Raw genomic sequence first — 27,873 nt, forward strand, 5'->3', positions numbered from 1 at the left:
ACAATTGTGCTGCCCAACCAGAAAATTTTAATGCCAGACCAATGTTAAATACATTCACTCCCTCAAAACTTTAATTTCAGTTGAATTTTCCTTTTGGGTAAGACAGGGAAAACTAAAACTATTTAAAAAACTGGTTTCACATCACTATATACATGAAATAAGGAAGATTCTCAACACAAAGTGTTTCATTAGATGAAGTTACCAATTAGATTTTTTTCTTTTTCATAGAGCTGTAATAAGAACTAATATTTGGTTAGCGAGGAAGACAAACCAAAAAAGTAGGGGAAAAGGGTGAGGAAGCTTCAGACCAAGTGCTTTTACGCTATGGGTCCTACCTGTGCAGAATGATGGTCTCCACTCAGACCAGCATAGGTTAAGTTAGTTGTGATGCTCCTGGTTTTGTTTTTGTTTTTGTTTTTAGGACACAGAAGAGGAAGCATCAATGTGATGTGATACTAGGTTCCAAATGTCAAGGTCCTCAGGAAAAATAAGAAACCTGACCATACTAGAAAATTATATTTCCTGGAGGCAGGCTATAGATCATCTTATCCCTTTCAGGACCTCTCTGGTAGTGTATGGAGATTGCTTAGGAATAATACTGAGAAAAGTGAATTTTTCTTTTGAAAAAAAGCATCTTGGTACATAAGAATTATGTCAATTATGTTTTACTTGATAAAGTTCTTACTAATTCTTCAGCATTACCTACGTTATATACCCAAAAGATAATCACCAATTCTCATTATTCTTAGTCTAACCTAATTCTTAAAATTAGAAACAATGGATACTAATTAGAATGGTAACACTATAAGATAGGGCTTCTGAATGGGCAGTGAATTTATAATTTCTAGTCTTTCTCTAGTGCTATTTTCTTTGATCTCAGAGAACATCTTTATAACAAAAACTATTTCCCATTTTAAGTGGAGACTCACAATATCGTGATTATAAATAGGTAATTCCTACTAAAAAATACAGTCAAATGCCTCATGCTGCTTTCTGAAAACTTTCAGAAACTGAAGATTTTCAGAATTGTTATCTAGTAACAAGTGAACACCATTTTCTACATTATCTTTTATTTCTAGAAGGCTTAAAATTCATTAATTTTGGCAACATGAGATACCTTCTTCAAGGTTGTTAATGACAAATCTAGGAACAACACCCACAGTTCCTGACTTCTAGTTTAAAGTTGTATTCCCTTTATAGGCCTGGAAATAAATAGGTTGGAAAAAAAACTGATGCTTATAAGAAGATGTATATGAATACATCTCTATCTTGTGTGTTTATATGTCTCTCTTTCCACTGATAGAATAAATATAATGTATTTATTTATGGAAGAAATTTTTCCTAAACCATTTCAGATCCAAATGCAAGTGCAAGTACAGAAACTTAATGAGGTATAAGAAAAGTCACCCATGATCTCTAAATGTGAAACATAAACTATAACCAATTTATTTTTTATTTATTTATTTTTTTATAATACCAATTTAAATAAAGATTTGGGAACAGAAAGCTCAAGCTCACCTGTCAATACTTGACATCAATTTTCTGTATATAAATCTGACTCAATAAATTTGAAACTGTCACAAAAAAGAAGACTTAGAAAACCAATGTGGTTATTATCAAAGCCAGAAGTGGTTGTAATTCAAGTGTTATGTCATTTTTTTTTTTTTTTGTGGCTCTCGAACCAGGTATGCAAGCAGATACTGAAAAACTTGAAAAGGAATTTGAAAAAGATTTGTCTTATAAACTAATATTTGATAAACTAGAGAAAAGCAACATCAATAGATTTTAGTTTAATACTCTCATTTATTCTAGTCAAACCTTAATCATCAATTATGATGGGGTAGTGTAAATAAAAGAAATTCATAGCTAATCCAAATGCCTGATTATTACTTTTCTTTGATAAGAAGTTAATCACAAAAGATTAGCATTTGGATGACATAAATTACTCTTCATAATAATTATAAAAGCCTTATATCATTAGCTAATTTTATGCACATTTGTCTATGAGACTAAACATTCTGCATCAGTAACTAAAAGATGTTAAATTGCAAATGTTTTTATTACATATAGGATCACTGCAATATAAATGAAGTTGAGAATTGGATGTAAAGAATTGTGGGGCTTATGTTTGGCTAAGATTATTAGTTCATATATTTGAAAATTAAAATGTTGCAAAACAAAAAATGTTATCACTAAAAATTTTTCTACCCTGAAGAAAACATTTTATAAGTATTTCATTGAGATCTCAAAAAATATAATCAGAGGGTCAAAAACATTTCAACTTTCTATTCAGCCTGTCAGCTAGAATATATATAACAAAATATCTATTAAAAATAGTCTGAAAATATTGCAATGTATCACCTCTTTTGCAACCTTCCAGGAATCTTTTGTCAGAGATTAATTATGGAGAAATCTATCCTCAAGGATTAATTACCAAGATGTGGCCTATAAAGCAGTGAGATGACTCTGCAATATGTATTTACCGTTTTTATAAGAACTTGAATTCTAGAAATATCATGCAACAAAAGAAACTGCTTGGATGCTAATACAATACGGGTTGTTGATTACCTTTGATTTAGCCCAATTCTCTACACCTGAGCTTACTGTAAAATCATTTCCACTGTTAACAAGGTAGAAAATTATCCTATCCCATCCTCACCTCTCTTGCCAATAAGTAGTTGTAAATGTTTTATTTGTATTAAGCAAACATGCAGATTTTGGAATAGAAACTCAACATTATATTAATTTTTTTAATAAACTATAAAATGAAATAAATGTTAGACTTGTAAAAGCCACACTAATTTAGGTGCCCATATCATTGGGTGTATGTATTTATACTTCTCTTCAGTTACTATAGATTTGTGAAAAAATTTGACAAAAGATTGTACATATTCTGTGTTTGAACTCAGGTCTAGGATAATTCAGGGGTATTCTGGAGACATATCAATAGAAAAATGCTCTGCTACTATTAAATTCTCTTTCAGGTCTTTTTATTAAAATTAGGCTCTCATTTATGGAATGTCTTCCTTCTCTCATGATATTTTTTTTATTAATTTGAATTAAAATGACACAGATTAAACAAATATTTTTCCTTTTTTATTCACCCTAGGAATTGAATTACTTTATTTTTAGAATTACCTAATTTACATTCAGAACTACCTTGAGAGATAAATATTTCTAACCCTATTTTATTATGCTTTTTTTTTAAGTATGGCTATCATTGAGAGGAATTAAAACTTTTTTCTTAGAAATTGTTTATCTTCTAATCATTACCACTCAGTATATATTGGTAAGCTATATTGTTTCTGGTAGTTATGATTTGGAGGAGATTTTAAAAAATATTTTACTTGAGAGTAGATTTTTTTTTAAAGATTTTATTTATTTATTCATGAGAGACACAGAGAGAGAGGCAGAGACATAGGCAGAGGGAGAAGCAGGCTCCATGCAGGGAGCCCGATGTGGGACTTGATCCCGGCACTCTGGGATCACAACCTGAGCCAACGGCAGATGTTCAATTGCTGACCCACTCAGGTGTCCAGATTTTCTTTTTTTAAGATCTTATTTATTTATTCATGAGAGACACACAGAGAGAGGCAGAGACATAGGCAGAGGGAGAAGCAGGCTTCCCACAAGGAGCCTAATGTGGCACTCGATCCCAGACCCTGGGATCACACTCTGAGCCAAAGGCAGATGCTCAATCTCTGAGCCACCTAGGCATCCCAAAAATATTTTACTTTGAGAGCTCAAAATTTAATACACTCGTAAATAAATACTTTTTGGGATCTGGTTAATAATACTTCAATTCACTATGCTTTTGCTCTTTCAATAAAACTATTGCTTCATCATAAAACAATTCAGTTTCATTTGTGATTTATTAAGGCAAAGTAAAAAAGAGGGAAGGAAGAAATGAAAGGAAGATAAGTGATAATTATATATCAAGGAAAAAGAAACACTTTAATGGATTTCTGGAGAAAAGCAATATGATAATAAACTAAACTAACAAAAGGATTAAGAAGATCAAGGAAAGAGTTGCAAAGGCTAAGGAAATGAGAAGTCAAAAACCAGAATCTTGGTAGCAAGTCATACATAGACCCACCAACCTATTTCATCCTTAAAACATTTTTTTATTCTTAGGAAATCCTTCATTTTTAAGGATCTGATTTCTCATGGTATATTAACACTTGAAATTATTTATTTATAGTTTATTATGGATTTAATTTTGATCTTTAAGTTTCTATAATAGCTTTGATTCTAAAACAATCTATACAAAATTAGACTTTAAAGCAAGTTATTTCCTGCCAGAGTTTATTAATGTAATCCATGTTCTTTTTTACCAAATTTCTTAACTCTCTAAAAAGAAATTATGAAGTCCATAAATGGTGTGATATAAAAGAGTTATTTTTTTTTTATATAAAAGAGTTATTAGGCACTTTGAAATAACTTTTAAGTAGTATAGTGTATGTTATTAAGAATTATTTATTATTTGTGTATGAAACAGAAGAAAATTTATTTTCAAACTTCCACTGAAATATGATATAATTTTCTACCCAGCAAGATTAAGAATAGAATGGCTTAGCCTAGATATAAATTGCTTGGGTATAAACACAGTTATAAAAAAATAAATAGTTGGCTTTATGAAGATTTGTTATAAATCTGAAAAGAAGGCAAAAGACAACTCTGTCATTACCAGACCCTATTTAAATAACAAAAAATTTTCTTTTTCTGGTTTAAAAAATAATATATATTATAAAATAACTTGCAATTATATCCTTATGCAGTACTGTTTACTATTTTTCTAACCACATTATTTTATTTTGAGCATCTTCCCATGTCATTAAATTTTGCAAAAACTATGATTTTTTGGGTTATATAAAAAACTCATATATGTATGTATAAGTTATTTAACCCTAGATATTAAGGTTGGTTCTAATTTTTTATAAATATGAATAATGCTATGATAAGTAATCCTGTACATAAGTCTTTGATAGCTTCTTTTATAATTTACATGAATAAATTTCTGGAAACTATGATTGATTAAAATGTAAGAAGAATCTTAAGAATATACATGTATATATATCCTTATACATAATGTTCACTTGAAAGGTCACACAGATTTATATTCCTACTACTGTCAATAGGAATATTCATCTCACTGCTTATTATAGCATAGAGATTATAATTTAAAAATGGTTATCAATTAGATTGCACAATTTGCATTGTTTTAAATATTAAATAGATTTCTAGTGAGAGGGTACATGTTTTCTGACATTTCTTTGCCAAATTTATTTCTTTTCATAAAATGGCTGTTCCTGCTCTTTAGTTATTTTATTTTATTTTTTCCTGAGATTAGAAGAGCTCCTCTGGGCTCTTTATCTGATCTTTTTTGTTGTATAATGCTTTTTTTTTTCCACATCAGCTCCTCTATAAGTCCTTGAGAGCAAGGCTAATATGTCTATCTACTGCTGTATTCCCAACACCTAGCATAGTATTTGACATATATTGCACTAAAAAAGATTCACTGAATAAATTTCTGAACTAATGTATTGTTTTGTTTTTAATGTAAGTAAAATGAGTAGGGAGAGCAGGTAATCATGAATTTTTGGGCAAGAAAACATATGACCAATTTTAGATTATATATCATTTTACAATATAAAAAACTAGAGATTATTTTAGTTTGGGATATGCTCTGTATTGAAGTCCTAAATGAGACACAGCAGTTAATTACATGGATTTGAATCCTGGATCTATGTAATCAACTCCAAAATCAGCTACGAAAATAATGATGACACAGGTTATCTCCGTTCAGCTGCTTTTTGCACAAAACATGCCTAAAACAATTAAAAGTAAGTTTAAAGAGAACAAAGCAATTAAATGGAACTGAAAGGTAGTATCCTTAATTTCACTATTCTTTGTATTTCTACAGTTCTTACTTTCCTATCTTCTTATAACTTGAACAGAACTCCAGTGGATACCAGGAGAAACCAATATTCCATTTAAAAGAGATAAGCTTGATCTGAATGAGAAAGACCTTAAATGAGGTTAGAACATTTCCTGTTGATAATCTCTAACTTTATGTAGCAGCATGGAATGCAAAAGCTGTGATTAATAAATGTAAATTATTTTATATTAACTAGATATTAATATAACAGAGAGAAGGGCTAACAAGAATGATCATATTTGTTCAGTCAGTGGAGAAATTTATTTCAAAGTAATGGGATTATAGGCCTACAGGGGACTTTAGAAGCTAATTAATTTAATACCAGGGCATTACAGAAATAGAAACTGAGGTCCATTTGTTCTCAAAAAGTTATAAGGTGGCAGACTAGGGCTGATACTCAATATTTAGTGCCTCACAGTGCAATTACATACTCAATGTCGTGAAATTTTCAAACAACTTCAGATCCATAATTTTTATTTTTTATTTTTTTAAAGATTTATTTATTTATTCATGAGAGACAAGATACTGAGAGAGAGAGGCAGAGACACAGGCAGAGGGAGAAGCAGGCCAGGCTCCTCGCAGGGAGCCTGATGCGGAACTGGATCCCAGATCCCAAGATCAATGATCTGAGCTGAAGGCAGGCACCCAACCACTGAGTCACCCAGGCATCCCAAAGGATCCATAATTTTTAAATGTCTGCCAGTAAATCAGTCAAATGCAAATGCTAAACTTGCTTCTTCCATAATATCATTAAACCGAATTCATGAATATGCAAAAATAATCTGGTTTTGATATCCATATAAATTATAGGAATCAAAAGCCTAAAAGTTCTGCATATACTTTCAGAGGTAGAATTAATACAAGCTACTAAGTTTAATCAAGAAAAGACTAAAATATTTAACTTCTGGAAGATTATTACACCATTGTTTTTAACTGGGAAGTAGGAAACACCTAAAATATCCAAGTAGAGGTTGGCAAAAAAAAAATGAGGCTTACATCTACAAAGTAGAATGCTAAACAATAAATAATAATGTTGCAAAAGATAACTTTTAAAAATGTAAAGTTCATGACATAGGAAGATGTTCATATTACTAAATGATTAAAATAGGTTAAAGTATTATATGGTTTAATAATAATAGCTAAACTTTATTGAGTACTTTCTATGTTTCACAGACTATGATAAGCTATTTGCATTTTTAAATTTAAATCTTAAAAACTCTCTGAGGTAAATAGTATTATCTTTCATTTAAAGATAAGTAAATTATAGACGTAAGTAACTTTCTGAGAGCCACACATTTAATAAGTGATAAAGCTGATATTCCTCACCAGGTCTGTCAGACTCCAGTATCTGAGCCCTTAATCATTGCCTTCCCATTATTATCGATTTATATAAAATATTTGAATTTATAGAAAAAAATAACAGAATAATACATAGCAAAGTTTAGATGTTGCTATTTATTAAGGGTAGTCATACAGAAACTCTTTTTTTTTGCTGTAAAATGAGCATATATATTGCATTTTAAAAAATGAAATAAATTAAAAAGACCATGCCACTTTCAGACTATCTAAGCTGTAAAACTGTTAACTCTATAGCTAATCATTTCTGGTTACCTAAATCTTCTCAAACTAATCAATATTCATTTGCAAGCTCAGATTTCAGGATGGCAATTATACACTTGACAGTTAAGTTATACTCAGCTTCAATGATGAACATAATTCTGTGAACACTGAATAATTAGAAAAGGATCAGGGGAATTCCATTTTCAATTTTCATGACATATAAATGCAGAGGGGACACTTAATTAGATGAATGAAGAAACAGAAATTAATGTATAATCCTGCATACTTAGCAGAATGTCACAGAATAACCATTTAAAATAATTTGTAAATTCAAAATTAATAGCTAAAACATATTGTAATTATCGAATTCCAGTTTTATCAAAATATGAAATGCTTTACCATACTATGTAGTACCTTTCTCACTAGAAAAGAATGTAAGAGAACCTTCCTTTATTTGAAGCCTCAAAAATCTGTTTTGCTATAAAGCCAGATTAAATAGCAAAACATACCTGTTACAGAGGAGAAAGTAGGCAATAATGAATGAGAATTATATTTACAGGAGTTAGGCATTTAATGAAAAATAAAAGAGCTTGGTGAGTATACAGAATGCCAGGTGTGTATTTATATATGTCAGTATTAGCCGAATATTGTCAATCTGATTTTTTTAGGAAAAGCTGAAAATTTCTATTTTTATTTAAAAGTCTCACTATGATTAAGCGTTCTAAGCTAATTTAAAAAAAAAGAGAGCCATTTCCAATTATATTCCTAATAAAATTATGTTCCAACAACTATGCTATGATTTAGAAGAGGGCTCTCTGTATATTAATTAGAACAGGATATCCTGGGGAAAAATCAGTTGGCACCCAAATACAGATGTAGCCTCACACTGGAAATGAGTAGAGTTAGCTGGAAATTAAAAGTTCTGGTTATGTGTCTTCAAAAGACTCTTAAAGTCTTCTCTCATTTTTAATCTGGGAGGAGAAACTCTGTTTCTTGCCCTAGAATTAATCTGGATCACAGAGTCAGGTGAATCATTTGTAAGTTTAAGCATAGTACTGGTGGTCATTTACATAAAGGATACAATCTTGGACTGAGAATACCACCATAACATTGTCTCAATGGAAGATACTATTCAGCATATGTAATTTTGACCTAGGATATTTTCAAGAAACAAGCCAGTTTACTCATTTTATTGTACTAGTGACCCTTTAAGTATGGCCCATGGACCTATGACGGATCCTCTTCAGGGATCCACAAGGCCAAATTATTTTAACAATAGTACTAAGACATTATTTTCCTTTTTCACTACTGACATTTGCACTGATGATACAAAAGCAATGGTGGGTTGGCATCTTAGTGCAAATCAAGATAGTGGATCCAAACAGTATGAATAATCATTGTATTTCTCACTACTATGTACTAGTAGTTAAAAAAAAAAAAACAAAAACAGTTTCAAAAAAGAAAAGCTAGTTTCATTTGACATTGTCTTCAATGAAACAGTAAATGCTAATTTAAACATGTTCCTTGAGTATGACAAAATGGAAAGTATGAATAAAATATTTCCACTGCATACCAGAGGGATGATGGTTGCCTCAAGGAAAAGTACTTCTGCAATGGAGATGTAAGCTGAACTAGCCAGGTTTTGCACAGAACACTATTTTTATTTACTTGAAGGAATGAAAGAATGACAAACTATGATTATCCAGACTTAGATGTTTGGTAGAAATTTTCTCAAAACTGAATGAAATGAGCCTGCCAACTGAAGGAAAACAGATAGGATTTGTTGCCTTTCTTCCCCCCCCCAAGGATAAAATTCTAGCTTTTAAGTAAAAATTAGAATTGTGGGAAACATACATCACCATGAGTTTGAGAGCTTCCAATGCTTCCAACGCTTTTTTTGGATCAGTGTGGTGGTTAAATCAACAAAGACAAGTTTTTGGTATAATATAATGAAAAATGTCAACATTTGGAAGAACTTATATTTTCTCAGTGACCAACAGATACATTCCAAAACCATGTCCAGGTATAAGATCTATTCAAAGTTCAAAATGGACCAACAAATTTTAACATATCAGAGCATAGTATAGTCTTTTTTTTTTTTTTTTCATAGTATAGTCTTTGAGGGGTTTTAGATTTCATACTTTTAACTAGTTAGTTAAAATTAACTTTTAACAAACTATCAATTGTAAATTTTTGGTGTAGTGTCAAAAGAATATCCATGATTATGTGAAAACACTAGTCCTTTCTTTTCTGACTACATAATTGTGTGAAACTGAATTTTTAAAATATTCTTCAACCAAAACATATCACAACAGATTAAAGTACAGAAGCAGATGTGAGAATTCAGCTGTCTTCTATTAAAGTAGACATCAAAATATATTTGAAAGATATAAAACAATGCCATCCTTTTCCACCTTTTTTTTTTTGTTTTGGAAAATATTATTTTCATTACAATGTTGTTTATGTTAACATATAAAGGCTTTACTATTCTTATTTTGAAGCAAATAAAAAACATTTAAAAATTCTCAGTTAAAAAAAATTCTCAGTTTTAATTTCTAGTACAGGAAATATTGCTAGACATAACCCACATAAACAGAAACTATTTGGATTCCTAATTTTTAAGTGCTCTTGAGACTGTTAAGTGTCAGAATTGCTGGATTTGACCCATATTATTGAGACTATTTTAACCTTGCAAAAAAGAAAACTTTTATTTTTATCTCCAGAGAATGTACTATTGATGTCACTAATTCTTTGCTTTCTAAACATTTTGATACTTGTTGACTCTACATATAAAACCCATAAATTTCTATAATGTCATTAACAGTTGAACAGATGTTGGTATACCAATGATGATATAATCTCAGACAAAAGCAAAAGTAACTTAATATTTAAAGTAGTATGCAAAAAGTAGAGTTTGTCAGGCTTTTCAAAATAGGGGAAAGCAATCTGCAAGCTTCACCTAGTATTTTGATTTAGACTAGAATTTTAACAACTTTATAAGATTCTCCAGAGACTTGGGACCCTCAGATTTAGAACCAATGAACTAACCATATCATATAATCACTGTGGTGTTCACAAAGGAAAATGATGAGAGTGTGGAATAGTTTGTACAAACTAACATGACTGAGAAAAAAAATCAAATGATTATGTAAAGGAAATCACACTGCTTTTCAGACATAAGACATTTAAAAAAACTATGAAAATTGTTTCTTCTTTACCCAGAGTAATCTAAACTTATTTGCTCAAAGGAAAATAATAGAAACATAGAGTGAAGTCTTAACTCTGCATTTTGTTTTAATTAAGATTATACATTAGTATATTAAGATATTTCAATACATATAGTTTTTAATCATTTCATAACCTTTAGTTTTAGATGGATAGTATTTATATTTTCTTCCTAAGAAGAAAACTTGCTAGTTTGTTTGGCTACAAAATTCTATTCTAATCTTTAAGATACATAAATATGTGACAAGAGAGTACATTTATTTTTTAAGCCAAACCAGATGCTTAATTAATAAAAAGATAATTAAAGTCTTTAGAAATTATTTCGTATTTTAACAACATCTATTGAGAATGATGAATTGACTGAAAGTTTGATTTTTTTTTTTTTTTTTTTTTTTTGCTCTGGTCATTCTCTACCCCATGCCTCTTAATTTCAAATAGAGATGCTGATGCCTTTCATAATTGAAAAATTAGCATTCATTTAAGTTGTGAATCATGCTCACTTTTCAAGAGAATTGATCTGTTAAAGAATTATTCTTTTAGCAAATCATTTTTGGGAGATTATCACTGTGTTAGAATTTGAGTCTTCTAGATATTGCCCACTATTATTTAAATGGAATCTATATAACTATTTGTCTTTTTTGCTTAAGCCATTCTTTTACTTAGGGCAATGAAAGACTAAAATTTCAAGTTTGTTCTTAAAAGATACTTAACAGTATCATATAGCAAGTGAAGTAAAATTCCTTTGTCATTTCAGTCAGATGTCATTAAAAGAACTGGTATAAAAAAGAAATGACTTTTCCACATCCAATAAAATATTATGTCATTTCAGTACAACAAATAAATATCGTTGGTGACAATGTCATTTAATAAAGAATTGTTTACAAAAATTGGTTGTCTTCACTAGATTGTGTATTAAAAAGGAAATCCAAATGGCATATTTTATAGATCTTGTTCTCACTATAGCTGGTAATCTTAAAGAGTAAAAGGACAATCTAGAATATTATATTGTAGTAAAGATATAAAATGTGAAACCAAAATAGTATTTACTATTACAGTTGAACTTAAAAAAATAGATGCATGGCAGTAAATGAACAGGAAGTCTTTTAGCTTAAATACTGCCTCATTGACAAAAAGCTATAGAGGGAAAGTGGTTCTTTTTTTTTTTTTAAGATTTTATTTATTTATTCATGAGAGACAGAGAGAGAGAGAAGAGAGAGAGGCAGAGACACAGGCAGAGGGAAAAGCAGGCTCCATTCAGGGAGCCTGATATGGGACTCGATCCTGGGTCTCCAAGATCAGGCCCTGAGCCAAAGGCGGCGCTACGACGTTGAGCCACCTGGGCTGCCCGGGAAAGTGGTTCTTGATGGTTATTCCCAGATAATTCTGTACTCCTGGTGATAAATCATGGCACTTATACTTTATTATAATTTGTAGTTGCCTATTTTGTCTGTTTTTTTTTTTTATTATTTTGTCTGTTTGTAATGGTAAGAACAATGTGTGCTGCTCACCACTGCTTTCCCAGCATTAGGCAAACTATTTAATAAATTAATAACTGTTGGGAAGGTAAGGACTGCATTTCTTTAAAGACACAAAGCTCAGAAAAGTGTAGTTATTAAGCAGAGACACCAGCATTTGAATCCATGTCTTCTATTATCAAGTTAAGTATTCTTTCTACTGCTGATCTTTCAAGACCATATTGTATTTCTGATGTAAAGAAAATATATTTGCACAGATATTTCTGCACATAACAGACTGCATGTCTAATATGAAACATGAAGAGGGATTTCTATGGAGTTTAGCTGACACTATTAGGTACTAAATTATAAATATCAGCACCAAGATGAAGTAAAAGTAAAAATGTCAAACTCACTAGTACTATAATTTTATGCTGGATATCATTCCTGCAATGTCTCATATATTTATCTCAGATTGAATACATTCAAAATCAAAATGAATTAACTCCTTTACTTTACTGTCAAAATGAGTTTCTTCCCTTATTATTCTTTAATATAGTTAACAACATCACCCTTTACCTGTATCTTAAATTAGAAGCCTAACATTCAGACTTTTCTGCCCTAGATTTTTATACTGAAAATTAAAATAAACAATTCACCTAGAATAGAGAGATTTAAATCCTAGCCTTGCAATTTGATTCGGTAGGCAATGGCAAAAAATCTTTTTATAAATAAAAAGAAGCTGACATCTGAAGTTGGATTTTGAAGTCTCTGAATTAGACTTTTCATGTAGTAATGAAGTTTTAGTCTGAGAGTTCTTGACTGGTGATAACTGGCTGGTGACAACTGTGTTTAAAGTGGTCATTATTGTTGAATATAATTCTCAAAACCTCCACGCAACACAAAAGCTTTTGTTTTTATTCATCCTTCATTCCCTGGTGAAATGTTCTCCTCAGAGAGGACTTCTCTGATAATCCTACTTCTGTAAGGTTTCCCTCCTATTTTATACCAGTACTACTTTTTCACTTTTGCTTATCATGAATTTCAATTTATAATTATTAAGTTTGGTAAAATTATAATTATTAGAATAATTTATGTTTATCTACCTACTTATTTTAAGATACCATCAACTAAACTGTAAACTCCATAAGGGCAGATATTATATCTGTCATTGATATAAAAGCATAAATAATATCTAGTTTAGTTTTAATTAAGCAGTCTTATAGTTTGAGATCTTCAATACATATATTTGACTTTCTTCACTCCCTTTAAAAAAATCAATATTCAAACTAGTTTATTATGTTAGTGTTCTGATTCAGCTGTTGAAGTTTAATTTTAAAATTACACTGAAGTACTAATTTTATTTTTGAGGTATATATTCTGGTACAGGTAAAAATTACCTAAAAGGACAAGCAAGAATCTTATTCCTAGATAAACATACAGAAAAAAAAATCCTAGAAAAAAAGAGATATTCAAATACACGATTTTATTTAATTCATTGTTATTTCATCTAAGTGTTAACTAAGGAAAAAAATATTAAGACAAGCTATATGTTCTCCTAAAGTTTTGTAATGAACAAATTAACTTAATAGATGTTAATGTTTTTATTTTTAGGATTTCACTTTAGTAAATTTGGAATGCCAAGTTTTAGAATTGCATTTAATATTCCTTTTGTAATTAAGATGTTCACGAAGTTTTAAAAAGGCTCAAAAACTACTATGTTTAATTAAATTTAGCTTAGATATTTATATTCACAGTATATTATCAAGGAAAAGAATATTGCATCTTGAATAGCTCCATTTTCCCAATATTTTTGGTCTAAATATTTGGTGAATGACTAAACATTTATAGCAGACTTAACTTCCAGCTTTATTACCAGGCTTTAGAAATGTGCATACCTTGGACAGTTGGGATTTAATGAAAACAACAAATTCTTTTGCTTTGAAAATTTAAAAGACATGAATGAGATTCTTCTAACCAATTCAAGTCCTAGAACTCCATGTTTTCAATCAGTTGAAGATGTATGTAGCTGACAGGCACCTGACTAGCATTAACATATATTTTATGTCTAGAATGTTCCAATAGTTTTCCTTCATTGAAGATTTAGAGCCATAATTTTTTTAAACTATAAAATTAATATTGGTTATATTGACACAAATCTAAAAGGAATGATATGTAGCAGTAACACTGGGAGGACTTTGCTGAGAAGGTTGTACCATTGTAAAAGCAACTGCACTACACATATGAAGAATCGCTTGAGATCATGTCTAGTTAAGTCCAGTTATAACATTCTTAAAACTCATGTAAAAGTTGGAATTGAGGAAGACAGTATATAAGTTCTAAATCTGATGACAAAGAAAAAGCCACACTTTGAAAAATTACCTGCAGATCTCTTGAATAAATTTAGTGTACAGCTAATATCTAACACCATATCTTATTAAATAAGAAGGAATGTTACCATTAATTTTTTGATGCCAATATTGGATCCATCATATAGAAAACTTAAAAGCACAAATGACTAACTTAACCAGGAAAGGGACATTCCAGAAGAAAGTAGTTACAACCACTATTAAGTCTGCTACTTAATTTATCATATACATGAAGATGTGAGGCAACAAATAAATGTCTAATCCTTTTTTCCTCCCACATATGATTCAATACTTGGGAAAATCATAAGAAATAGATACTAAAAAACTTCCTTCCTTCCCCAAAGGTTGGCATTAAAACTTTCTTTCTAATCAATTTAGATTTGTTTCCAAGCATTAGGCAGCAACATTCCAAGTTGAATATGTTTGAAAAAATTTGGCATGATACTACAGCAGGGAGCTACCCCAACCTAGAGAAGTTAACAAAAAAAATCCCTTTGGAGACATTTTAAAATTCTGTTAATATTACTGTTTATTGGGCAGAAATGCATTCATCCTTTGCATAAACAAATAACTTCACATTTATACTGATGAGTATGCTAAAAAAATAAGTCTAAAACAAAAAAACAGGAGCTACAGAAAGTGATACCTATTATAGCTGTGAGGTAGGAGTAAACATTTTGTATGAAATTTCTATTATCCTATTGTTGGCCTAATATGACAATCTGTGAAACAATGGTAATTATCTTATAGTCCATTCATTTTTCATTGCATTATCTTGCATGCAATCCAACCCTGACAAGCAGAGGGAAATATTGGTTAATTTTTCCAGATTTGTATAGTAGAACAGGTTTAAGGTGCCAAGGAACCGTACTTACTTTTGGTGTTGGGCAGGAAGCTGTAGAAAGACGAGATGTAGCCTGAGCACGAGGCGATTCTGAAGGAGTAGTGCTGAGGGAAGCTGTGTCTCGTGGGAGCACCTGAACACCACGAGAAATGATGGAGTCTGGAATCTGAACAAGAAAAACAAGGATGGTTTAATATTCTGAAAATAGCAACACCATTGAAATCAATACCTACACTAGTTTTTTGGGCATTCTTGCTGCCTAGCTCTCATATATTTAGTCTCACTTACTGTTAGGTATAAATATATTCAACAATTTGGGATAGGATAGAAACCTTTAGATTTAAAATATTTTCCCTGGTCAAATAATATTTCATGAAAGTTTTCTTTTTAGGAGAGGCAATCTAGCATTGTAGTTAAGGAGTAAAGTGTTTGCCATTCACATTACTGGCTCTGCCACTTAATAATATTTAATTCGTATATATTTTCCATTTTCCTGTCAGATTCTCCACCCTTCTTCATCCTTGCTGCTCTAAGCTGACCTGTATAGATAGAATCAACAAGTTATTCTGTGCTTTCTAGTTTCTAGTTGGGTTCAGCCAACTGGGAAGACACTACCAGGAAACTGAAAGGTTAGAGGAAGAGTAAGGTCTGGTTTATACCTGTGGTTCCTTTTCTACTAGGGTACCACAGGTTGGCTAGGTCATAGCCTCTGTCAGATGATACTTGTTTATGGCTCTTTTCTGGATTCCAGTAGCACTTTCCTCCATTTACCCCATTATGACTAGGAGTATTAATGATCCCAGTATTACTAATCCCAGGGCACTGCATTGTGTCTTGTTGCTTGCCCTAAAAATCTGCCCAAACCTTTGTAAACACTATTGTTGCTTATTAAACTCTTCTCAATTATCCATTTAACTATGCTATGACTTCTGTGGGGGCACTGATGGCTCTGCTTTTTAAATCACCATTTCCTTTAACTAGAAAAATGAAGATAATGATAGCATCTACCTTACCAGATTACTGTTGAGGATTAAATAAGATAATGCATATAAATTATCTAGCACTACAAAGTAGTAAATACTTAATAAATATTAGCTATTAGTATTAGATGTTACACTTATCAACATGTTAAAAACTGATGTAACTGAGTATCACTATTCTAAAAATATACAAACATAAGGACAAATAATGTGGATTATTCATTTAAAAATTATTATGTTGATTATAAAATTATTATTGTGGACTATGCATAATTTGCATAGTTCTGGGTAATACTAATGGGTTTAGGTTTTCTGATTTTGAACTGAGAACTTGACCACTTTCAAGTTTTGAGCACAGAGGTAATATACATATGATAAAAGAATAAGCAATTAACTTTCAATCACTCAATATCTCTTACTTTGTGAAAACAAGGAAGCAGTAGCCAGACTTTATTACTAGAAAGGTGCTCCTAATCTTATGCATCATCTGTTCCTCATAAATTTCCATAGAAGCTCTTTTATTTAGTTCCCATACCAATATCCTCATTGCCAGGCTACCATTTTAGCGCTTAACAATTTATAAATAATATTCCCATAACTAGGGTGAAAAGCAATGGGAATTCTGAGAAGAAAAACTGCTCTATCTGCTAGTATATTTGAGTACTTAATTGTGATAAATAATTTAAAGAAATGGAGGTAGTCGGATTTATTTTTTAAAGATATTTTACTTAAATTCAATTTGCTAACATATGGTAAAACACTCAGTGCTCATCTCATCTTGTGCCTTCCTTAATGCCAACATATAGTTCATCATTAGTTTCATATGTAGAGTTCAGTAATTCATCAGTTGCATATAACAGTGCTCATTACATCTTGTGTCTCCTTAATGCCCATCACCTGGTTCCCCATTCCCCCACCCACCTTCCCTTCTGCAACACTTTGTTTCCCAGGGTTAGGAGTCTCATGGTTTGTCTTCCTCTAATTTTTCCCCACTCAAGTTTCCTTCCTTTAGATATTCTGATTTAAAAGAGCTAGATGGGGATCCCTGGGTGGCGCAACGGTTTGGCGCCTGTCTTTGGCCCAGGGCGCGATCCTGGAGACCTGGGACCGAATCCCACATCGGGCTCCCGGTGCATGGAGCCTGCTTCTCCCTCTGCCTGTGTCTCTGCCTCTCTTTCTCTCTGTGACTATCATAAATAAATAAAAATAAAAAAAAAGAAATTTCTTAAAAAAATAAAAGAGCTAGATGTTGCCATTAATGACTAGTAAAAAGAAATAAAGTCAAAGAAGGCTCCTATTATACTTAACATGAGACCATGTTCCTTTACTTCATAGCAATTTCCAGTTATACTACATTTATATGTATGATGGTTTGATCAATGTCTATCTCCCATACTAGAATGCTTTGTCACAATGAAATCATGCTTTTGCTACTATTTTATGTCCAGTACCTAAGAAGGTACATGTACAAAGTAGTAAGTATGCAGGATATATAGATTTCTAGACTCACAAACACATGTTTACATATACTACACATTCTGTGTGTGTGTGTGTGTGTGTGTGTGTGTGTGTGTGAATATGAATGTAAACAGGACAGCTGGGTTTTTCAGGGAAAAGATAAGTTTAAATTTAAAATACGTATTTTGGGGTAATAGTCTGAGATACCCAATGAGCTATTAGAAATATGGCACTGGAGCTCAGAAAAGTTAGGAGTTGGTATACACTTTGGGAATTATCAATGGAAGTGACAGTTTAAGTCATGCATATGTTTCAAATCATCAAAGGACAGTACATAAAAGAACAAAAGATGATGGTTGATAATTCTAGGTGAGATCTATATTACAGGTTTAACAGAAGAAAAAAATTTAAGGGGGAAAATAATCTGTAAATGAAATAACAGTATATCCTAATTTTCCCTGAACAATCAAGATTTATATCTATCATACCAGCTCAATTATTAAATAGCACATCTTTTCACTTTCATAAGTATTTCAGTTTGGAAGATAAATTATCTTACTGGACCACTTTCTTACACCATACACACAAAATTTTTTTTAATGGATTAAAGACCTAAGTGTGAGATTTGAAGTCATAAAAATCCTAGAAGAGAACACAGGGAGTAACCTCTTTGACATCAACTGTAGCAACTTCTTTCTAAATGTCTCCTGAGGTAAGGGAAACAAAAGCAAAAATGAACTATTGGACTTCCATTAAAATAAAAAGCTTCTGAACAGCAAAGGAAACAATCAACAAAACTAAAAGGCAACCTACAGAATGGCAGAAGATATAGGCAAATGACATATCTGATAAAGTGTTAGTATCCAAAATTTATAAAGAACTTATAAAACTCAGTACCCCAAAGACAAATTGTGCAATTAAATATGGGCAGCAGACATACACATTTTCCAAAGAAGATATACAGACGGATAACAGACATTGAAGAGATGCTTAACATCACTGATCATCAGGGAAATGTAAATCAAAACTACAATGAGATATCACCTCACACCTGTCAGAATGGCTAAAATCAGCAAAAAGAAACAAGTGTTGGCAAGGATGTAGAGAAAGGGAATTATCTTACACTTTTGGTGGGAATGCAAATTGGTGTAGTTATTCTGTGAAACAGTATGTATGGCGATTCCTCAGAAAACTAAAAATATAACTACCTTATGATACAATAATTGGAGTACTAGGTATTTACCCAAAGAATACAAAAATACTAACTGAAAGGCATACATGCACCCTGATGTTTATAGCAGCATTATCTATAATAGCCAAGTTACGGACACAGTCCAATGTCCATCGACTGATACATGGATAAAAAAGATGATACACACACACACACATACACACACACACACACAGGAATATTAGTCATAAAAAGAAAGAAATCTTTCCATTTGCAATGACGTGGATGGAGCTAGAGAGTATTATGCTAAGTGAAATAAGTTGGTCAGAGAGAGACAAATATATGATTTCATTCGTGTGGAATTTAAGAAACAAAACAAATGAGGAAAGGAGGGGGAAAAAGAGAGGAAGCTCACCAAGAAACAGATTCTTAACTATAGACAGCAAAGTGATGGTTAACAGAGGGGAGGTGGGTGGGAGGATCGTAAAATAGGTAATGGGGATTAAGGAGTGCACTTTTGTGATGAGCACTGGATGTTGTATGGAACTGTTGAATCACTAAATTGTATATCTCAAACTAACTTACACTGTATGTTACCTAACTGGAATCTAAATAAACACTTTAAAAAAGCCATTAGATCCATCAATTAAAGAAGTTATCAGGACAGTAAAAAAGGTAGAAGTGAGTCAAGGAAGCAAGTGGGATGATAAAGTAGGGTAATTATAAGAAAAGAAGAGGGGATCCCTGGGTGACTCAGCAGTTTAGTGCCTGCCTTCGGCCCAGGGTGTGATCCTGGAGTCCCAGGATCGAGTCCCACGTCAGGCTCTCTTCATGGAACCTGCTTCTCCCTCCGTCTGTGTCTCTGCCTCTCTCTCTCTCTCTCTGTGTCTCTCATGAATAAATAAATAAAATCTTTAAAAAAATTATTAGTGAGAGATATTCACTATTATTCTTTCTTTCCTTTGGTGCCTGAAGTGAAGATCTATTAATGAGAAAAATGGGGAAATATATGTTAAAGATAACTTTAGGAGAGTTATCCATATATTGGTTATATGCATTGATGAATGATCAGGGAGGGTAACTAAAGATTTGGGAAAGGAATTATCAACAATGTGGATCCAGTTAATATTGGCAACCATAAATTTGCAATTTCATTAAGTAGCCTGGAGATGAACTTTCCACCTATCTCAAAAAATGAACTTACACAACAGATAAATACTTAAAAATCATTTGTAGAGATATGGTTGTGAAAGCTACACAAATAGATGAGATTCTAAAGACACACAGAGACCGAATTTAACAGGCATTAGAACAAGATGGGAGTAGTTATTAGTTGTCTGAGAGACAGCTATTTTATTATTTGATAGATACCTGATTAGAAGAGGTAAAAAGAAAAATTTGAGATAAGGAAAAGGAGGCATTGAATAATGATTACTCAGTTGATGGACATTTGCACTGTTTCCATTTTGGAGACCTATGAACAATGCTACTATGAATATTCTAGTATGTATCATGATTCCTACATGCATTAATTTTTGAATGTATATACTAAGGAACTGAATTGCTAGTTGTCATGTAGGCATATCCTCTTTTACAAATTTCTAAATTGGTTAAGCAAATTTATATGTCTATCAAAAAATGGTGATAGTTTCTCCTCCACAACATATCTCTATCTAGAACTGTCAATATCAGCATTTTTTTCAAGTCTAGTAGTAGTAATAATATGCTATTGTGGTTTTAATGTTCCTTTCCCTGATTAATAAGAAAAAACATTATCTTATATGTTTATCAGGCATTTATATGTTCTTTTTTGAAAAGTCCCTGTTTAAGTCTTTTGCCCTCATTTTCCCTTACTGGGTTGTCCTTTTTACTCAATTGTTAGATTTCAGTATATATTCTGGATAACTAGTCCTTTGTCAGTTTTATATGGTAAAAATATCTGTAGCTTGTTGTCTTACTTAATCATGTCTTATGATGAACAGAATATTTTAATTTAACCAAATCTATCAGTATTTTCCTTTATAATAAGGACTCCATTGGAAAATGCAGAGTAGGAAATGCCAAAGTCCATCACTCCATGAAAGAGGTGACTTAGCTAGCAAAAATGATCAGAATCAACTTTGCCAGATATTTACAAACCAAAAGTTTATAGGAAACAGGTGAATGCTTAATCAAGAAAAGGAAAAAAATCCCCTCTATTTCTCCACTAATATATACTTGAAGACACAGCCACATTCCTGGTAAGCATTCTGAGTACTACAGAGAGAACAAACTTTATTCTTAAGAATTGCAGTTCATTATTTCAGTATGTCCAGTGGCTCAATGAAGGATATATAGGGCTTGCTTTTATTTCCTCTAACCTGGAACTTTTCCTGGGCTTCTGCAGCTAACCAGGATTTGTTGTATTGTTCAAAAATATAAAGGCAAATATATTAGCTACTGCTCTCTGGGAAAGGGATGGCAGTTGGGACAACGAGTAGATTAACTGAGACACTTGAAAAGAAAGGCTATGTTATGAAATGCTTTCAGGTATATGCACTTTGAAAAGCATATTCTCGGGAATCCAGAAGTTCATGTTTATACCCAGGGTTAGCCAAATCCTCCAAAGACTTTACTTAATCTTACACTTCTTGCTGAACTTCAGACTCTACACAGCAGGAAGTGAAAGCTAAGAGTTGTAAACTGGCTGAGTGTTAGAGGCATGCCCTGATATATATAGAGTCTAAATGCAAAGAATAAGAGATTTTCTGTTTTTGTATGCATTCTCCCCAGGCACTTAAGGAAATCTCTGTTTGACTACACAGCTAATGCAATAGAGACTTTAGTAACCAATAAATAATAGAGTTGTCAAGAAAAGTTAATCATCAAACCAAAACCAATAATTATGACAAAGAGATTATACCTTGGGGAGGGGGAAGAATCTGACTTCCAGAGATTCTACTTATAATATTCAAAATGTTCAGTTTGCAACAAAAATTATAAGCTATGCAAAGAAACAAGAAGTGTAGCCCATATATAGAAAAACAACAACAAAAAGAATAAATAGAAACTGTTCCTGAACGAGCTCAGACACTAGGCTGACTAGAATTTAAATCAACTATTTACTTTTTTCACTATTAAAAAAATCCACATAAAAGTGGATACACACAGTTCAAACTCATGTTGTTCAAGGGTCAACCATCTAACTAAAATAAAAAATTCACTGGATGAGTTCAGTGTAGATTTGAGCAAGCAAAGAATTAGTGACTTGAAGATAAATCAATTGAGAATACTCAATTTGAGCAAAAGAAAAAAAGAATGAAGATAAATGAGCAGAATTTCAGAAAACTATGGGAGTACACTAATAAATGCACCAAGATATGTATAATGGGAGCATTATAGTGCAAAGAATATAAGGAGAGGAGAGAGAGAAAATATTTGAAGAAATAATGACTAAAAACTTTCCAAGTCTAATGAAAGATATACATCTACATGTCCAAGAAGTTCAACAATTCCAAGTTAGATAAAGAGAGCTACACCAAGACACATTGTAACAAACTGTTGAAGGTGAAAGACAAAGAATTCTGAAAGCAGCAAGAGAGAAGCAACCTGTATGAGAGATCCTCAATAAAGTTAACAGCCAATTTTTCAACAGAAACTGTAGGGGTCAATAGATAGCAAAATAACCTACTCAAAATGCTGGAAGAAAACGATCTGTCACTCAGAAATTTTATATATGGCAAAACTATAATCCAAAAATGAAAAGGAAATCAAAATATTCTCAGATAAACAAAAGATTAGAGTTCAATACTAGTAGAGCTTCCCTACAAAAAATGCTAAAAGTCCTACAGGCTGAAATGAAAGGACAATGAACAGTAATCTGGTATTCACATGGAGAAATAAATAACACTGGTACTCTACACAGGTAGATATAAAAGTATTAATATATATTTTGGGTTGTAAATCAATAATTTAAAAAGAAAAATATATAAAACAATAATTATAAATCTGTGTTGATGGGCAAAAAAGGTACAAATATGTGTTTTGTGAAAATAACAACATAAGTGAGGAAGACCGGGCAAATATTTTGCATAATATTTAAACTAATTTGGAATTAATTCAAACTAGACTGTTACAAAGTAAGATGTTAATTTTAACCCCTCGGGCAACCACTACAAAGATAACTAAAAAAAATATTTGACAAAAGAAATAAGAAAAAAATGAAAATGACACACTAGAAAATATATATTAATCAAAAATGAAGGAAGTAATGGAGAAAATGAGGAACAAAAAAGATAAAAGACATACAGAAATAACAAACTAAAAAAAAACCTTACTTTATCAGTAATTACAATAATTGTAGCTGGATTACACTACCCAATTAAAAGGCAGAGACTAACAAAATTGATTAAAAAACATGATCTAGGGATCCCTGGGTGGCGCAGCGGTTTGGCGCCTGCCTTTGGCCCAGGGCGCGATCCTGGAGACCCGGGATCGAATCCCACGTCGGGCTCCCGGTGCATGGAGCCTGCTTCTCCCTCTGCCTGTGTCTCTGCCTCTCTCTCTATCTCTCTGTGACTATCATAAATAAATAAAAAAATTAAAAAAAACAACAACAACAAAAAAAACATGATCTAAGTATACACCTTAGACCCAAAGACATAAATAGGTTGAAAGTGAAAGAATGGAAAGATTTTTTTTCTATGCAAACAGTAATCAAGAGAGATAGAATGGCTACAATAATATCAGACAAAATGGATATTAAGACAAAAACTGTTATAAGAGACAGACATAAAATATTGATAAAAAGGTCAATCCATCAGAAGATATATGAATCATAAACATATACACACCTAATAAGAGCCCTAAAATATACAAAGCAAAAACTAACAGTACTGGAGAAAAATATCCAACAACAGTGAAGGAGACTTCAGTGTTCCACTTTCAATAATGGTTAGAGCAACTAGGCAGAAGATCAACAAGTAGAACAGAAGATTTGAACAACAGTGTAACCCAATAACCATATAGAGAAAAATCTACCTGGTAACAGTAAAATACACATTTTTCTCAAGTGAACAAGGAACATTTTACACTAAAATACTGAAATCAAACAATGTATCTTCTCTGACTATAATGAAAGGAAAGTGGAAAACAATATAGAAAGAAACTGGGAAATTTACAAATACAGGGAAATTAAACACATTCTTAACTGATGAGTCAAGGAAGAAATTACAAAGGAAATTATAAGATTTTGACATGAATGAAATGAAAACACAATATACCGAAACTTACAGGTGCAGCAACAGTAGTTCAGAGGGGAAATTTGTAACTGCAAAATCTACTTTAAAAAAGAAGAAAGATTTCAAATCAGTACTCTAATCTACTAAGAACTAAAAAAATAAGAGCAAACTAAACCCAAATCAGAGAGAAAGAAAGAACTAATAAAAAGTATAACAAAGATAAATAAAATAGAGAACAAAAAGACACTGAATCAACAAAACCAAAGTTGGTTCTTTGGAAAGTGCAAAAGAATGGATAAACCTTTACCTAGGGAAAAAAGAAAGAAAATTCATATTACTAAAATTAGGACTAAAAGTGAAGACATTACTATTGATTTCACAGAAATAAAAATTATACTATAAACAATTGTATGCCAAAAATCAAATAACCCAGATAAATCCAGAAATTATGAAAATTGATACAAGAAATCGAAAATCTGGAGTAGACATTGAACAATACGAAACAGTAATCAAAAAAAGTCTCAACAAGGAAAAACTCAGGGCCAGATGGTCTCACTAAAATATTCTATCAAATGTTTAAAAAAGAGTTAACACAAATCCTTTAAAAACTCTTCTACAAAACTGAAGAGGTGGGAATACTTAACTCATTTTATGGTACTAGTGTTACCCTGATACCAAAAACAAATGCAGACATCACAGGAAAAGAATACTATAGACCAGTATTCTTTATGAATACAGAAGCAAAGATCTTAAATAAAATCCTAGAAATTAAATCCAATAGCATATTAAAATGATTACATACCACGAACAAGTCGGATTTATTCCATGAGTGTGTGTTTCAGCATAAGAAATATAATCAGTATAATCAGGAATATAATCAATACATTAACAGAATGAAAAAAAATCCACATGATCATCTCAATTGATGTAGAAAAAGCATTTGACATAATTGAACACCCTTTCATGATAAAAACACAAAAAACCCCACAAATAGAAGGCAACGTCCCCAGTCTGATAAAGGGCATCTATGAAAAATCCAGAGTTAACATCCCATTTTTAATGATAAAAGACAAAAAACTCCCTCCTAAGATCAGGATCAAGGATTTCTTCTTTCACCATTTCTTTTCAACATTGTACTAGAAGTAATGGAAGTTCTAGCCAGGGAAATTAAATAAGAAAAATAAATAAAAGCATTATCTTGCATTTGGTAATAGATTCTTAGACATTATACCAAATGTACAAGGAACAAAGAAAATTTACACAAATAAGACCATCAAAATTAAAAACTTGAGGTGCCTGGGTGGCTCAGTTGGTTAAGCACCTGACTCTTGATTCAGGCTCAGGTCATGTTCTCAGGGTCCTAAGATTAAGCACTGCAGCAGGCTTTGCTCAGCATGGAGTCTTTTGAGATTCTTTTTTCCCCTTCCCTCTATCCCCTTCCCCCATCTGCACACTCTTTCTTCCTGTTTCAATAAATAAGTAAATAAAACCTAAAAAAATTAAAACTTTTGTGCATCAAAGGACATGATCTAGAAAAGTAGAAAAGACAACCTACAGAATGGGAGAAAATATATGCAAATCACATATCTCATAGTGGTCCAGTACCCAGAATATATAAAGAACATTTAACAACAAAAGATAAATAATCAATTTTTAAAAAACGTCATTTTTTAAAAGAGGCAAAAGATTTGGATAGACATTTTTTCTAAAAAGATGTACAAATGGCCAATAAGCAGCAATAAATGATGCTCAGTATAATTAGCATTAGAGAAATACAAATCAAAACCACAATGAGATATCACTTTACACCCAATGACTACAATTTCATTTTTTTAAATAAGGAAAAAAACAAACGTTGAGCATGTAGAGAAACTAGAATCTCATAAATTGCTATTGGGTATGTAAAATAATATATCTTGACGGAAAACAGTTTTGTGGTTCCTCAAAAAGTTAAACAGAATTATATGATTCAACAATTTTACTCCTAGGTGTATATCCAAGAGAATGAAAAAAATGGTGTTTAAACCAAAATTTTCCTTTTTTTTTTTAAGATTGTATTTATTTATTCATGAGATACACACACACACACACACACACAGAGAGAGAGAGAGAGAGAGGGGGGTAGAGACACAGGCAGAGGGAGAAGCAGGCTCCATGCAGGGAGCCTGACGTGGGACTCAATTCCGGGTCTCCAGGATCAGGCCCTGGGCTGAAGGCGGCGCTAAACCGCTGAGCCACCCGGGCTGCCCTAAACCAAAATTTGAACACAGATGTTCATACCAGTATTATTTTAATAACCAAAGAGTGGAATCATCCCAAGTGTCCATCAACTGACCAATGACAAAACAACATGTGGCATACTTACACAATGGAGTATTGTGCAGCCATACAAGGAGTACTGATACATGTGACAATACAGACGAACTTTGGAAACATGTTGTTAAGCAAAAGCAGGTAGATATAAAAAGCCACATATTGTATGATTCCATTTTTCTGTAATGTCCAGAGGGGTCAAAAGCATAGAGACAGAAAGTAAATTAGCAGTTGCCAGAAGGTAGGGAAAGGGATTATGCTCAATTGATATGGTGTTTTTTGGTGGATAAGAAAATATTCTGGAATTAGATAGAGGTGATGTTACACAACACTGTCAATGTACTAAATGCCACTGAACTGTATTTTAAATGGTTAAATGGTGAATTTTATGTTACATGAATTTTACTTCAATTAAGTTTTAAAAGGAATCCTTCCCTACCCCAGTATAATGAAAATGTTGTCCTATATCATTCTATAAAAGCTTTACAGTTTTGCCTTTCATATTTAGGTCTCCATTAAACTTAGAATTGATTTTTATATACTCTATGAGATAAACAAATCAACTTCATTTTTTAAATTTTATATGGACAAACTATGGTCCCAGCAGCATTTATTGAAAAAAGACTTTTTTCCATGAGTATGTGGTAAAACTCTATCATATACCAACTGTCCATATGTACATTGGTGGTTTTTGGGCTTATATTCTGTTCCACTGGTCTGTTAATTCTTGCATCAATAATGCAATGTTTTAATTATATCATTTTAAGTCTTGATATTTATAGAACAGGTCTTTCCACTTGGTTCTTTTCCTTATTCAAGAATATCTTGGTTATTTTTGGCCTTTGCATATCCATTCTATATAAATTTTAGAAGCAGCTTATCAAGTTTATTTCCTCCTTTTTAATTAAACACACACACTTACCACTTAGGAACTGGTAGGATTGTGTTTACTACGTTTGTATAGAAAAGTATAAAAAATTTTTAAAAGATACTCCTCTAATTAAAGTGTTTATTTCTAGGGCACTGTGAAAGCAAATGAGAAAAAATGAGAGGGTAACTCAAATAGGTGTTAATCTTTTTTGATTCATTTTAATTTTATTTCTTTTTTCATTTTTATTTTTCAATAAGGAGAACATATTCAGGTATTACTTGTACAATTATAAACATTTTGTAAAATATTTATTTATTTGAGAGTGAGCAAGAGAGGGAAAGAGAGAGGGAATATGTGAATGGGGCGAGGGGCAGAGGAAAAAGAATCTCAATCAGATGCCCCACTGAGCATGGAGCCCAATGGGGAGCTTGATCCCATGACCCATAAGATCATGACCCGAGATGGTATCAC

At 31.9% G+C, this 27,873-nt stretch overlaps 1 protein-coding gene across 13 annotated transcripts in view; it reads right to left on the reverse strand.

The window, feature by feature from the left end:
* Nucleotides 1-27,873, reverse strand: part of GPHN (gephyrin) — a 627,564-nt gene that overhangs the window by 188,182 nt on the left and 411,509 nt on the right. For all 13 annotated transcript variants that reach the window (XM_041759177.1, XM_041759184.1, XM_041759182.1 and 10 more), the window contains one exon: nt 15,422-15,556. In XM_041759177.1, the coding sequence (XP_041615111.1) occupies nt 15,422-15,556 (135 nt within the window). The remainder of the gene's footprint in view (nt 1-15,421; nt 15,557-27,873) is intronic.

The sequence above is a fragment of the Vulpes lagopus genome, chromosome 6 (assembly GCF_018345385.1).
Source record: "Vulpes lagopus strain Blue_001 chromosome 6, ASM1834538v1, whole genome shotgun sequence".
Taxonomy (NCBI): Eukaryota; Metazoa; Chordata; class Mammalia; order Carnivora; family Canidae; genus Vulpes; species Vulpes lagopus.